This window comes from Grampus griseus (assembly GCF_964374135.1).
Source record: "Grampus griseus genome assembly, chromosome: 8".
Classification (NCBI taxonomy): domain Eukaryota; kingdom Metazoa; phylum Chordata; class Mammalia; order Artiodactyla; family Delphinidae; genus Grampus; species Grampus griseus.
In genome coordinates, this window is record NC_139002.1 from 46,365,225 (window position 1) to 46,381,409 (window position 16,185).

At 41.0% G+C, this 16,185-nt stretch overlaps 1 protein-coding gene across 1 annotated transcript in view; it reads right to left on the reverse strand.

Moving 5' to 3' along the window:
* Positions 1-16,185, reverse strand: part of CCDC81 (coiled-coil domain containing 81) — a gene marked incomplete at its 5' end in the record, with an annotated part of 34,266 nt that overhangs the window by 8,102 nt on the left and 9,979 nt on the right. The window contains 8 exons of the mRNA XM_082660069.1: positions 1,605-1,756; positions 2,522-2,626; positions 3,443-3,589; positions 4,009-4,102; positions 7,204-7,327; positions 8,812-8,933; positions 10,981-11,060; positions 13,712-13,968. Coding sequence (XP_082516195.1) covers positions 1,605-1,756; positions 2,522-2,626; positions 3,443-3,589; positions 4,009-4,102; positions 7,204-7,327; positions 8,812-8,933; positions 10,981-11,060; positions 13,712-13,968 — 1,081 coding nt within the window. The remainder of the gene's footprint in view (positions 1-1,604; positions 1,757-2,521; positions 2,627-3,442; positions 3,590-4,008; positions 4,103-7,203; positions 7,328-8,811; positions 8,934-10,980; positions 11,061-13,711; positions 13,969-16,185) is intronic.

Consider the following 16,185-nt stretch of genomic DNA (forward strand, 5'->3'; position numbering starts at 1 on the left):
AACACATTGACCAGCTAGTGACCCACAGAATCATATGAGTACGCTCAGGGATGAATCTGAGCAGAACTGAGAGGGAGACGAAAAAGGACTTCACGGAGTAGGCCCTCCGCTAGTACTTACAACTTGCATACTGAAAGGAGGAGGAATTCTGAGTGAGTGCAGAAGCACGAGCAGGGACTGCGAGGAAGTGGAAGAGGGAAAACTGAGCTCCTGCTCTGAGCCTAGCCACGCTAGACACTGGGAACCCAGCCGTGATCAAGAATAGCGATCCACAGAGAGCCTCACACTCATTGAGCCTGCATGCTGGTGCACGAGACAGACAGCCAACAAGCAAACCACACACAGATAATTTAAGGTAGTGATAGGTACTATGAAGCTCTTCTCATAGCGAGTGTCCAGGTGGGAATGGGGCTAAACTGGTTATTAGGGAAGGCTTTTACTAGGGAGGTGACTGAATCACCTCCACTGCAAATATCAGGGGACCGGTGTCCTATACAGAAGGATCAGCAAGTGCAAAGACACTAGATGGAAACAAGCAGAAAGAAGGTCTATGTGGCTGAGGCATAGTGAGCAAGGGGAGAGTAGAGCAGATGAGCTCAAAGAGGGAGACAGGTCAAACCAGGAGGACTTGATAAGTCAAGGTAAGGCGTTTGGATTTTATTTTAATTCAGTGGAAGGCCATTAGAGGCTTTAAACCAGAGAATGATCTGTTTTGGTGAACAGTTTTACTTTTTTTTTTTTTTCGGTACGCGTGCCTCTCACTGTTGTGGCCTCTCCCATTGCAGAGCACAGGCTCCAGACACGCAGGCTCAGCGGCCATGGCTCACGGGCCCAGCCGCTCCGCGGCATGTGGGATCTTCCCGGACCGGGGCACGAACCCGTGTCCCCTGCATCGGCAGGCGGACTCTCAACCACTGCACCACCAGGGAAGCCCATTGGTAACAGTTTTAAAGTATCACCTTGGCTGCTGTGTGGAGAACAGATTGTAGGAGGGCAAGCAGAGAGCCTGACTAGGGAAGTAGTGCAAAAGTTGGGCTTTCTGGCACTTCCCTGGTAGCAAAGTGGTTAAGACTCCACGCTCCCATTGCAGGGGGCCTGGGTTCGACCCCTGGTTGGGGAACTAGATCCCACATGCATGCCACAACTAAGAGTTCACGTGCCACAACTAAGGAGCCCACCTGTCGCAACAAAGACCCAATGCAACAAAATAAATAAATAAATATTTTTTAAAAAAAAAGTTGGGCCTTCTAACGTGACTTGGATTAGGGTGGTGACATTGATGATGAAGAGACATAGAGAGATATTGGATAGCTTTTGGAGGTGAAGGCAAGTGGGCTTGCAGATGGTTGGATGTGGGTGACTGAGGAGTAGTAGTCTAGGATCACTTTTAGGTATGGGGTTCATGCAACTGTCTGGCTGGTGATACCACTTGCTAAAATGGGAAGGCTGGGAGAAGAACAGTCTGAGAAGGGGAATCAAAACTTCTGTTCTGGCCTTTTCACTTTAAGGTATCTACGGTTATAACAAAGAGGAGATACAAAGTAGGCAGTAATAAATATATAATGTGGACCTTATATCTATCTAAGAGGAGAGAGAGAGAGTACCTAAAGCTCAAAAGCATGGTGCCCCCTCTTCCTCCTTCCCTATTGCCCCTGCCAGGAAGGTTTTTTCCTCCATTCACTTCTTTACCTAACTCCTGTATGCCAGGAAGTCTTCTCAGATCTCTGGTCTGGGTTAAGTGACTCTCCTCTTTGCTCTGTTCAAAGATTTATCATAGAATTTAGTATATCACACTCTTGTCTCTGTAAATCTCTCTCCCCCACTATCCTGAGACTTTAGAGAGGGACCTTGTGTTATTCATCTTTGTATTCCTAGCCACTAGCAGAGTGGCCAGCACAAAGGAATTCAATGAATGCTTGATGATGAATAAAGAAAATCTATTTTATTAGGTGTATGTCCAGAGTGTCACACTGCCTAGATAGTGAGGTGAAAAAGGAAGATTCAGGCAGAAATAAAGGTAGGCACATCATGATTGGAAACATTAAATCAATGGCAAAACAGGTGGCTCACGTCCCTCTGAAGCTGGGGTTCTCAAACTTTAAGGAAACTACAAATCATCTAAGTATCTTGTTCAAACGTAGATTCTCATTCTGGAGGTCTGAGGTGGCACCCTAGATTCTGCATTTCCAGCAAGCTCCCAGGGGATGCTGGTTCTCTACTTAGATCATCTGATCCTGGGGCAGGAATTTAATATACTGTCCCTATCCCCACCTCTCCCAGGTCCTGGTTGAAAATTACTATCATTAACAAATGCTCTCATGACTAGTAGGAACTGTATTATGAATGTGAATGGTGTGGAGGCAGACCCTGGACCACTCCTGCCCTGGAAGGAAGCTTCAGCCTTGCACAAGCCTCTTTTTACCTCTACCATTTTTAAAAAATTGATGCAATGCGGAGAGTGGATCCAAATGCTCACAAGTAGGGCAGGTATCAGCCCTAGAAATTTCGAAAAGACTCTTACATGAAATTCAGGTTTCTCATTCTTGTGGATTCTTATGGCTTCAGCAACTCCAAGATTATAAGCAGCATTTTTTTGATTCTGTTCTCTACTAGCCAGACTTTGCATCTTTGAGAAAAAAAAATCACATATTGAAATAGAGCTTTTAAAAATTTAATTCTACTGTATTAAGGTAACCCAACCAAGGTAGAAACCTGCCTTTTGGAGGCAATGGTAAATACTTTCTGATGTGTTCATAGATTTTTTTTTTTTTAAGTGGGCTTCTGTTTCCCATTCTTGGGCTCCAGGCACCACCTCTACAGGGATCGTAAGAAGGAACGGATGATTTCATGAGTGGTTACCTCTGGTATCACAAATGCAGGAGAGGACAGTAAGGCCAGTTATTGGAGATCACAGAAATTGGGATAAAGCAAATGCAAAGGTGCCATTCTGTCTTTACTTGAGGTAGGCCATGAATGTGAAGGGAAAAGCCCTGACTGGGATTATATTTTATGAGAAATAAAAAAATAAAGCTATATAATCCAGGAGTTCCACCTTTAAAACTCAGTCTTGGGAATTCCCTGGTGGTCCAGCAGTTAGGACTTGGCCTTCTCACTGCTAGGGGCCCGGGTTCAATCCCTAGTTGGGGAACGAAGATCCCACAAGCTGCACGCTCTGGCCAATAAATAAATAATAAAACTCAGTCTTCATGGGGGGGTGGTGGGGGGAATCAGTGACACGTACAAACATCAGCTGCATCGATATTCATCCCAAGACTGTTTACTATTAGTGAAAACTTGGACACCACCTAAGCTTTAGTTCAGCAGTAAGTAAATGGTTCAATATGTTACAGTACAGACACACGATGGAACTTTTTAAATGGTGTTTTATAATCACGTTCTCCTGTCCCATGTTAAACACTCCTTAACCGAGGTGTTGACCTACCTGCTCTTTGAAGACAGACTCTTGATCTTTCAGCATCTGATACTGCTGTAGGAGTAGCTCATCTTCCATCTCTCTCCTTTTCCTCTCCTCACCGTAGTACAATGGGGAATTCCGCTGTGCTCGTTGCAAGCATACATAACACATTTCCTGTAACACCAAGTTTCAGGGCAAATTGATTTTTACCTTTTACCTTTTTGCCTGTGCATTCCCTTCCCAAGCTCTCCAAACGCTAGGTGTATCAAGAAGTACACTTCATAAAAGGAAGTATTAAAGATATTAGCCAAGTGAGTTTTCAGAGAAGACCCCACAAATATTCCAGAGGATTTAATAAACTCTTGCCTGAACAGATGTGTTTATAGCAACTGGAAAGTGGAGATTTTCCAACCCTATTTCTGTGAACTAGTAGATTTTGACTAGTAGATAGATTTATCCCAGTCCAATTATGGGTCCTGAGTACTTGAGCCATACTCATATATTAAAGAAAGAGCAATTCCCAGAATTCTCTCTGAGAAACAGAAGTCAGAGGAAGATTCTGACTGGGTTTTGTTTCTTTGAAGACACTGTACCTGTCCTGTCCTATTATGATACTGGCAAGAAGTGGCTGGAGAAATTTTAGGCTTCATTTCATTGTCATTTTTCAGACCACCCAGAGATCGTAATCTATAAAAAACAATGTAACATTAATTAAAGTTAACGTAGTCTGACATCAATTATCATCAATTATTAATGATAATTTTAGAAACAAGTATAAATATAAGAAAATGAAAAATATCTCAGTGGTTTTCTTTAGAGCATCTACATGTATAGAGGTTAAGAACCCAGGCTTTATATCAGATAAACCTGAGTGGGTTCAAAGCCCAGCTTTCTTTATTAGAAGCTGACTGGCATTAGACAAGCTGGGTAATCTTACAAAGTCTCAGTTACCAATTCAGTGAAATTGGGATAAAATTTATTCATTCTCCAAAAATTTATTGAGTGTTTACTATATGTACTGCTCTAAGCATGGGAGAGGTAGTAAAGAACAAAATACACATAAAAAAAGCTCTGTCCTCATGGAATTGACATGCTGATGGGGGTAGACAGCCCATAAACAAGGTAAATGAGTGAATTCTATAGTCTGTTCAGTGATGATAAATGCCATGCAATGCTGGAGGAATGGAGTATTAAATCATGAATAGAATGGCTAGGGGAGTTTTCACCAAAAAGGTGAAATTTGAGCAGATATCTGAAGGCAGTAAAGGAATAATAATAATCAGATATCTGATGGAAAAGGACCTAGCAGAGCAAATGAGCACTAAGACCTTGAAGTGGGAGCATGCCTGTGTTCAGTATGGCTTGAGGAAGATGAGTTAGTGGGCGAAAAGTAGGAGAGAGGTCAGAGATCAGGCAGGACCTTGACGGCCACAGTAATGACTTTAGCTTTTACCCTGGGTGCGTGGAGGGTACAGTGTCTAGTATTAGCAAAGCCGTAGAGAACACAGCAGTCCCTCACATTACTGCTACTGGGGAGATAATTTGGTACAATCTTCCTGAGGATAACTGGTAATGTGTATCAAAAGCATGAAAAATGGGCTCATCCCTTATCTCCGAAATTTCACTTCAAAGTTTTTATCCTACAGAATACGCAGGTGTGTGCAGAGAATTATGTGTGATTATATTTGATACAACATTATTTATAATATAAAAAACTAAAAACCATCTAAGTATCCCACAGGAGATGGGCTAAACAAAAGGTCTAATCAATGAGATGATGAGCAACAATTTGTTCATGTTTTAGAATATTTAAAGCCATAGGGAAATTTTCACCACTTTTTGTTGTGTACCAAAGGTTCATATGATATGATCTCAGTTTTGTTTAAAATGTATCTATATGTTTCAAGTATAAATATATGTACATATTATATATGCATTGAAATGAAGGATGTACACCCATAACGTTACTGAAAGTTTCCTCTATTTAGTGGGGTTATGGGTGATTGTTTTGTATCTCTTGCTTTTCTCATTTCTTCCAGAATTTCTGTGATAAAGATGTATTACTTTAGTAATCAGAAAAAAACCAAAAACCAAAAAAAAAACATTGTTTGGTCAACTTCTATAGAAAGCCTTTACTAGGAATCCCTAATAATTACTCCCTCCTCTTTGCAGCCTCTGTACTTTCTTTTGTTATCTTCATCACGGGCATTATTTCTTTAGCCTCAATCTCTCTACAAGACTAAGTTTATGAAAGTTGGTTTATACGTCTTTTATGTCTCATAGCTTTATAGCTTCAGTGTCCAAATAGTGCCCGGCACACAGTGGTGCTCAATGTTTGTTGGATTGAGCTAAATTCCAAAGTACTAGACATTTAATTCTCAATTATCTTTCATAACGAGATTACTCAAAAGAAGCATGCCTAGGGTTTTGAGCATGACTTTAGGAATCCACAAAGCACCTAAATTACACATATGATAGCTGATATATTGTGACATTAATAAATTGAAAGTTGACAGCACAGTGAAAGATATATAGTAGATGCTCAATAGATACTTATCAGAACCATAATTTCTGATCTGAGGTCTTAAAAAGTATCCTACACAAAGGGAGAGGAGAAAATAGAAATCTTCTGATATAAGAAGAAAACAGGACCATCATAAATTGTAATACATTCATTTGCTCAAAGAACATTTATTGAGTGCCAGCCATGTTTGGCAAAAATGCTTTCCAATTTGATCTAAACATGAACCTGTGTCACATCTTAATATCCACACACTCAGAAAACAACACAGGTTTTCCCAAAACCACAAGGAAAGTTAAATGTTTCCTCCTCTGTGCTACTTTGTTTCCACCTCTGTCATAGCATTTATCCTACTGAATCATAATTTATCACTCTGGCTTTCCCACAGATTGTGAGCCCTGGTCATCTTGATTATCCCCAGCACCTAGAATGTAGCATCAAGAATAGTGGATGAAGGAATGAATCAATGAACACTTATTTAAAATTCCCTGCATCAAGATAGGACTTGAAAATATACTTAGTAAAGTGCAACACAAAAAATACGCAGGGACTTCCCTGGTGGTCCAGTGGTTAAGAATCTGCATTCCAATGCAGGGGATGTGGGTTCGATCCCTGGTCGGGGAACTAAGATCCCACATGCCACGGGGCAACTAAGGCCACACGCCACAACTACTGAGCCCGAGCACTCTGGAGCCCACGTGCCACAATTAGCACTAGAGAAGCCCACACGCTGCAACAAAGAAGAACCCATGTGCCACAATGAAGACCCAGTGCAGGAAAGAGAGGGAGAGAAGGGAAGAAAAGAAAGAAAGAAAGAAAGAAAGAAAGAAAGAAAGAAAGAAAGAAAGAAAGAAAGAAAGAAAGAAAGAAAGAAAGAAAGAAAGAAAGAAAGAAAGAAAGAAAGAAAGGAAGGAAGGAAGGAAGGAAGGAAGGAAGGAAGGAAGGAAGGAAGGAAGGAAGGAAGGAAGGAAGGAAGGAAGAGGGAGGGAGGGAGGGAGGGAGGGAGGGAGGGAGGAAGGGAAGGAAGGAAGGAAGAAAAGAAAGAAAGAAAGAAAGAAAGAAAGAAAGAAAGAAAGAAAGAAAGAAAGGGAAAGAAAGAAAGAAAGAAAAGAAAGAAAGAAAGAAAGAAAAGAAAGAAAGAAAGAAAGGAAGGAAGGAAGAAAAGAAAGAAAGAATGAAAGAAAGGGGGGAGAGAGAGAGAGAGAGAGGGATAGAGGGAGGGAGGGAGGGAGGGAGGAAGAAAGAAAGGAAATACCCAATGTATTACCTTTCAATGTTCATATTCTTCCCACCACTCCCATTCTGCTCCAGTTTGTACGGGAAACTGACATTTGTTGCTTTGGTGGGGGAGATAGCTTGTCTATCTTGAATTACCTTGGGTGATAAGATCTCTGTAGAATGAATGAAAGTGAGTTTCCTTTCAACTCTACATAGGCGGTTTCTACTTAACACAGATTTTTTAAAACTCATAATTTTACTAGGGAAATTGTTCACATAAGATACACTTTCTTATCTTTAAAATATTGTCCCTTGCCCTAGTGTGGTTAAAATATATATATTTTTTGCTGTATACTTATTACATGCAAAGCTCTGGCTGGGCACTTTAGAAAATACAAAGAGGCAAGTCTCTGCCCTTAAAGATCTTTCAATAAATACAGCTGAAGAGGAAAAATAAGATATAAACAGAAAACATAAGAGCTGTCATTTGTGGAGGTCTTACCACCTGCCAACAGTACTAAGTGATTTACACACATTATATAAATAGCAACTCAGGACAATGATGCAGAATGTCTAAATCTCAAATAAATGGTGCAATCTCTAATGTTCAAAGAAGAGAGAAGCCACTTCAGAATCCACTGATGAGAGGAGTTTTCATGGAGGAAGTGAGATGTGAAAAGGGTACAAAGAGGAGAGTAGGATTGGGATAGACTGTAAAAAAAGGAAGGGAATTCCAGGCAGGAGAAAAAGAGTGAACAGGAGCGTGAAGTTGAGGAAGGGCAAGGCATGTTAGAAGAGCATAAATAGACAACTTTGCTCAAAGAAAGAGTCTGTAAGGAACAGTGACAAATGAAGCTAAAGAATGAAAGCATGTGAGTATTAGGCTAAAAGTTTGTATGTAATCCTGTAGGCCACATGTCACAAAACCAACATTCACAAGCCAATGTTTACCCATTGATATATATTTTGTTTGGCCCAGTTAGCATTTTTGTTTCAATGTAAATTGGTTGCCAAAATTTAACTGTCAATAGATTTCATATGTCAGGATATCTGCTTCTCTTGAGGAATCAGAAAATTTGCTACCACTTGGCCCACATTTCCACAGATCAATAATCTGCTAGACTACTTTATCAAAGGGTAGTTTGGCAACCCCTGGGGATCCCTAGGACCCTTTCAAAAAGTCTTTGAAGTCCTAAGATTTTCTTCACATGATTCAACCAAAACAACATATCACAGCAGATTATATGAAGACGCAGATATAAGAATCCACTATCTTCTATAAAGCCAGATATCAAAGATATAAAACTACCTCTCTTCATTTTTCATAAAAATTATTATTTATGCTCACATGTCTCCCTATCATGTGACACCCAGCCCAGTTCATGCATTTATGTTAGCTGCCTGGACCTTACAGGCAGCTGAGTTTTGAGCTGTGCAGAGCCAGCAAAGAGGTCACAGTTCAAGAGTCTGAGAGTCATAAAGTGGTTAAGGTGAGACACAAGATTCCAGGAATAGAAGATGTTTGTTAGAGAGAAGAATACAGTGATTATTCATGAAACTAACTTTATTTACTCTGGCCATAGGAGTTGCTAAGCAGTATGGCTTGGCTCATAAGTAGTAAAGAGTGACAGATTATACCCAGAAATCATCGACCTACCTCGGACGCCTTCTTCTTTGTCTGACTGGTCTTTTAACTTGCTCTTCCTTTGTCCATTCTGTCCACCTTCTTCTGCAGTGGTCTCCATAGGCAGTTTGTTCTCCATCTCCTTGAGCTCAATCCTAGGAATGAACCAAGATACTTGTCCATAAGTGACTGTGTAAACTCCCAGTTCTGAGAAGCAGCCATGCTTGCTCACTGATTCTGAATGAAATAAGCCTACTTCTCTCAAGGAGGCAAGTGCTTTTATTTACTAAGTACAAATCATGGACTCATTCTCTTTGGGAGCCAACGACGACCCTCCCCCTTTTTATATAGATAAATTGCTTTGAAGACCTGGATTTAAGTTTTGTTTTTTATATCAGCTTGAATTTGTCTTTTCTAGTTCTGTAACCAGATGCCATAGGCCTGAAACAGTGAAAGGTAGTCATTGGATAGCTTGAAGGCAAGGATTCATAGCCTGGTAGGCAGGGTACGCCCAGAAAAAACCACTCCTCTCCTCCCTCTTTCTCCTCCCCACTTCTCCATCCTCTCCCCAGGCAAAAGTGAGGGACTTGCAAAGGCAAGGGAGGAAGGGGTTTGTTTAGTTGGTATGTGTAGTTGTAGATTTTCTCTGGTCTCAGGAACGGAGTGCTGGGTTAGAGTTGGGAAGGAAGGGTGGGGCAGAGGTGGTACTTGCAGTAAATTCAAGGGTCAGACTTCAAATAAATGAAACACCTACAGTTGTTTTGAATATTTGAGTCCTCATGTCCATTTCTAGGCTACTTGACAGGAACTTCCATCTCTGTTCCTTAACTAACTGCAATTATTTCCCTCCTGGATTGCTTAAGCCAAACTATGTCCAGGAGGACAGCCAAATTTGCCTTCCAAAATATAATCAAAAGAAAACTATTTGGAAACCACTGATTTATATTTAATGAGTAAGGCAACATGCTACAATGGAAACAACACTGAAACAGTCAGGAGCCATGGTTTTATTTCTGGATTGGCCCCTCAGTTTTGTAACCATTTCATCTGTAAGATGAGGGGATTGGACTCATTAATCTTTAAGGCTTATTCTCCCCCTTACACTGATTTTGCTGAGGTCTGTGGCATACAGTTTTTCCAGGAGGGACTTGTTCCAAACCAACAAACACAAGAGGGTGTCACAGACTCAAAAACATGAGAAAGAAAAAAAGAGAGAGAGAGAGAAAATAATACTTTGGGAAGCTGGTTACTATTTCCTAAACTTCCTTTACCCAAAATGCATAGCAGTTAATGGCACAGCAATTAAGATTAAAAACATTATTAAGAGCTAATAATGGGTAAGTAATGAACAAACTGGAAATAAAACCCAAGTCTCCTGATTCCTATTCCAGTGCTTTTAATACTGCATCCTGTCACTTCACTTGTTAAAAAAAAAAAAAAGAATTAAAATTACATGCTGTACACCTAAAACTAACACAACATTGTAAATCAACTATACTCCAATAAAAATTTTTAATTAAAAATTTAAAAAAGATTTAAAATTACAACTAATTTTGCTCCTCTATAAAGTGAATAAAATTATAATATGTATCTCAAATGGTTGTAGTAAAGATTAAATACAAGACTACTGAGAAAGTGCTTAACAATACCTAGCATCTAGTAAGTGCTCCATAGATAACTATCATTGCTATTGTTATCATTATTGTTATCATTACCATTATTGTAATCATTGTCAGCAGCAGCTGCTGGTAATGCCCACTATGCTCTTGGAGTGAAGCTGTATCTTGTCTTTCTAGCTGCTTCAGTGGTAAAAAACAGAGCTCAGAGAGGAGGTAGTCTAGACGGCAGGACAAGGAAGAAACTAGGTCAGAGAAGGGGTGAAAGGTAGAGCAAAGCCTAGCAGGTGAGAAGAATTTTACTAATACTGCAAGGACTAAGGTTGGTGGGAGGTAGTATGAAAATTTCCAGGGAACCAAGAATAGTTTAAAAAAAGAGTATCCTAAGTGCCGTTGTCTTTTAACTTAACTACAGAAAGTGTATGCAATAAACTCTTATTTGTTGGAGCACTGAGAGCAACAGAGAGAGATAGAGAGAGAGAGAGAGCATGAGCTAGAAAACTCAAGTGTGACACACTGTCCAGTTCCATCAATAGGTCCCCAGGGATTGCTGTGCCTGGAGGAAACTGTGGAGGAAAGCACTGACCTTGGAAATGAAAGCATGCTGTCGGGCCGCTTCCCCAAGGATTCTCTGCTAGACAACACTGAGTCCACAGTGTCAGGTCTCTGGGGACAGGGACAGAGACAGGTTATACTTGGGCTGTGGTCCAGGACACAGAAAAATCAGAGCCACAGGGTGCTCAGAAGCCTCAGACTACCATGATACTCTCTACTGTTATTTTTGTTTAGTACTCAAAGCCTAGAGCTTAAAATGCAATGAGGAATGGGCTTCCCTGGTGGCGCAGTGGTTGAGAGTTCGCCTGCCGATGCAGGGGACACGGGGTTCGTGCCCCGGTCCGGGAAGATCCCACATGCAGCGGAGCGGCTGGGCCCGTGAGTCATGGCCGCTGAGCTTGCGTGTCCGGAGCCTGTGCTCCGCAACGGGAGAGACCACAACAGTGAGAGGGTACCGCAAAAAAAAAAAAAAATGCAATGAGGAATGATCTCATTTATCAAAGTAGTCACCCTGCATTGTTGCATACCAATTCCATTGATGCTGCCTTTTCTCAAACCATTTCCTCCTTGGAAACTGCCCTCAGAGTTGACAGCTCCTTTCAGACATCTTTAAGAGGACAGCCAATTTACTAAAACTCTTAGGAAAATGAGCAAGTTGGCTAATTCCACTCATGACCCAAATAACTCTAAAACTGGGTAGTTAAGAGAAGGGCTTTGGAGTCAGGCATCCTCATGTTTAAATCCTCACACTGTTAACAGCCACATAGCCTTAGACCCTAGGTACGTGGGGATAATAATAGGATCAGATTCACAGGATTTTTATGAGGTACTGTATATAAGTGGCTAGCACATATAAGCATTCCACAAATAGTGGCTATTATAATTATTATATATAATAATATTCTAATATATAATATTATATATGACTTAAATTATAATTATATAATTATAATATATAAGTTATAAAATATATAATAAAATAATAATCACATTATTAAATTTATACTAGTATAGAATGATATATAAAATTATTCTTTTTGGATTAATTATATGGTTTATAAAAGGCTTTGAAGGGGATTCCAAAAGTAGAAGTTTTAAAAATATTTCAAGAAAAGCAGCATCAGTGAAGTTAGCACACAGCTTTCCAAGAGAACTCTTCGGCAGGACAGCACTCAGGTTTACGTTATGGAACATTTAGGAGAAAAACAGTCACTCTCACAACTTTATAGCAGTTTCCCAAAATGTGTTTTATAGACGTTAATGAATATTGACTCAACCTAAATTTCCATGATTAAATACATTCGGGCAGTTAAAGCAGCTTCTTTCCAGCCAGACCTCTCAGATCCTTTAGTATGCCCATGTGCTTTGGCCTCCAGATTGTTTTTTCATAGAATCTCTCTCAAGACTAGTTCTTTTGGAACATGCTCCTTAAAAGGTACGTCTTAGAGTGCAGCAGTCCAATTAAAACATTATCCTTTCTTTTAAACCATATTGAAGCTTACAAATTTCTGTAGAATCCCTGAGGGTGAGAGATGAAGCAGCACTTTGGCCTTGCTTCTGGTTTTGCAAATCTTGCCTATGTTTTTATGAAAAAGAGAGGGTGATACTTGTGTGTGTGTTTCCACTTTGCACACACAGGTTTGGCATCCCTCTTAGCAATCCTGTATGAAGCCAGAGTGTGGAGAAAACACCAAGAGCTTCATTATGCACAACTCCGTCTCCTAAATACCCATCCCAGAGCACCACGACAGGAGAAATTAGAGGGTAGAATTAAACCATATTTATAACATTTCCTTTCATAGCCTTTTCATTTAAAAGTTTGGCTTTTGCTCTATGGGACACAGGATTATATAACATTCATGATAAGCCAATTTGCTCATACAAACTCAGTACATTAAGATTCAGTTAGTCCTGTTGATTGACTGTTTAACTGCCTTCTTAAAGTCTGCTATGTCCAACTTAGCATGAAGGTCACACCAGCTACTTAATGGTTAACAGTGATGGGTCAATTATGAAATTTCTTCTACAACAATGCAAATTAAAAGATAAAGATACATTTCCATGACTTGAATGCGATTTTTCTGTAGACTTTCATTGAAATAAAATAGTGTAATCAGCACAAAAAGAGTAATTAGGAAGTCTGGGCTTGAATTTCAGTTCTACGGCAGGGCACCCAGACTTCAGGTTCCCACATAACCTCTCTGAGTCCCCATTTCTGGTTTAATAATGTTTTGAGACCCAAATGAAATAATATATGTGGAAGAATTTTTTAAACCATAAGGTATTATAAAATGTTCAGAATTATAAGAGTTTCTATCACTATATTTTTCAGGTGGCATTGCCTTAAAACTTAAAGTTCCTTAGCCCCTCTAACTTTTTTGTCAGAGAGTTAATCATCTATAAACAAGTACTTCTTTGACTTGGGGTAACTGCCATTTAAAATATGTCAGGCTTCCCTGGTGGCGCAGTGGTTGAGAGTCCACCTGCTGATGCAGGGGACACGGGTTCGTGCCCCGGTCCGGGAAGATCCCACATGCCGCAGAGCGGCTGGGTCCGTGAGCCATGGCCGCTGAGCCTGCGCGTCCGGAGCCTGTGCTCCGCAACGGGAGAGGCCACAACAGTGAGAGGCCCGCGTACCGCAAAAATATATATATATAATAATAAAATATGTCAACCTTAGTTTTTCTTAAAGATGACCCATTTACAGATGATTCAGAGCTACAATCAGGAAAGGGGTTAGGAGAAGGAAAATATTAATTTACATTTGCTAGGGCTTTCGCCAAAGCCCCACTTCCATCCATTGTAAAAAGGAAGTTCTTATAAAATCTCATCTTCACGTTGCCACCTCTGATCACAAGGACCCCAATTCCTTTGAATGTAAACTCCACGTTTTGTTTGGTGGAAATGGATCGTGATAAAAAAAGCGACGTCTCCTTCACACATCTTTCCACCGTATCTCTGTTAAATGGACCCTCTAGGGATATCATGACAAAATTAAGTGGAACAACTGGGATATCACCTAGAGGAGAAAAAGACAGTTGGGGTGAGGGGAAAGAAGTGGAAATTACAACAAGGACATATACACACTCACAAATAATTATCTGATTCTCAGTTAATACTCAAAAATAGAACTGTCCATGTGAAGCCTTTAGTTGCACCCTATTAATAGATATTAATCAATACAATTTTCCCTAAAAGTAGAATGTTTTTTGCTCAAAATAAGAACAAATAGCTTCCTAAGCAATACTCCAGACAAGATTTTTATTTTCTCTTGGAGACATATTTATAACTAACTGTTCCTCTTCATCAGAGGGTTTTCTGAAGTTTTCAGTCCCCTTTCAGGACACGCTGCAGCAATATTTGCCTCTCTTCTCCAGTTATCATAACATTTAAAAATGATTATAAATATCTACAAACACTAAGTGTTTTGAAAAGATAGTTATCTCCACTAGAAGTCACCTTTCAAACAAAAGTGGGTCTTATCAGAGGGTATCAGTCTGAGTGACTTGCAGACAGCTTTTCCTCTCTAATGAGCCCATAAATGGCAGTGCAGGGGAATATGGTTATATCTAGCATGAAAGTAAGCACAGAGTCTATTCAACTAGAACAGATATAGGAGCTATGCACAGGCCACAAGTCAGAAAAGAGGGAAAATAGGAAAGATGATAAATTGAAAGAGAGACAGTAGACAAGGTCCACTGATAGAGGACCAGGACAGAGAGAAGATAGGGACATTGTAAACGTTCACTCGGCAAAACATTAATTTAGAGCCTTTCCAATGTCTACTGCTGCTGGATGATGAGAATTACCAGCTCTGCAGTACACAAGTTTCCCTATATCAGCCCACAGCCTCCTGCTCAATTTAATGGTGATTCTATACCATCTCCCCCTAGATTCTCCCCTCCCATTTGCCCAACGCCTATCTGCAATCTGTCTTCCAGCCCATTTATATAAGGATGCTGTCATCTCACGACGGACAAGCCAGCAGAGACGCTGCAAATCTCATTCTCATGGCTTCTCTGTAACTTCTGGGGGCTATACCCTCGCTTTTCTCTTGTATCTATGGCAACACTCTTGGCTCTCCAATTTCCTCCTCCTTGGTCTCTTTTGCTGGCTTCCTTCCCCTTCTGCTTCTAATAAGATGGTGTTTGTTTTAACACCATCTTAGGATTTTGTCTTTGTCGGTCTCCTCTTCTTACTTTATATTGTCTCCTAGGTAAATTTATCCTAATCCTGACCTCTAGTCTCCAGCCCTCTCCTGACCTCTGAAATTATCTATACCTAAACATCCTGACAGGAGGGCTTCCCTGGTGGCGCAGTGGTTGAGAGTCCGCCCGCCGATGCAGGGGACACGGGTTCCTGCCTCGGTCCAGGAAGATCCCATATGCCGCAGAGCGGCTGGGCCCGTAAGCCATGGCCGATGAGCCTGCGCGTTCGGAGCCTGTGCTCCGCAACGGGAGAGGCCACAACAGTGAGAGGCCCACATACCACCACAACAAACAAACAAACAAACAAAACATCCTAACAGGAATCTCAAATTCAACACGTCCAAAAGCAAACTTTATCTGCCACCACAGCCTGCCTTTCCCCTTCATTCCCTATGGCAGTTAATGGCATGAGTATCCATCTATTCTCTGAGAAATCTGAGTCATCCTAAATACCTTCCTTCCTCTTGCTACCCACCACTGTCCACTGGTAACCAAATCCCACCAGTTCTACATCTGAAATATCTCATGAGTAGATTCCCTCATCTTCCTCCTGATTGCCACTGCCTTCATTCAGGCTTTCACATATTTTACCAAACTACTTTACTTAAAAGAGCTACCTTCCTAAACTAAAAACTGGACCAGTACAGATAATCCCCTGCTCAAAAAATGTCGGGGCTTCCCTGCTGGCGCAGTGGTTGAGAGTCCGCCTGCCGATGCAGGGGACATGGGTTTGTGCCCTGGTCCGGGAAGATCCCACATGCCGCGGAGCGGCTGGGCCCATGAGCCATGGCCGCTGAGCCTGCGCGTCCAGAGCCTGTGCTCCGCAACGGGAGAGGCCACAACAGTGAGAGGTCTGCGTACAGCAAAAAAAAAAAAATTAAAAAAAAAAATGTCAGTGGCTCCTAAGTGCCTAGAGGATGAATTCCATAGTCCTTATCAAACCATATAAGGCTCCTCACAATTTCACACTTACAAACCTCTTACTTCCCTCTACTTGCCTCCACAGTCAAATGCCCTGGCCACACAGA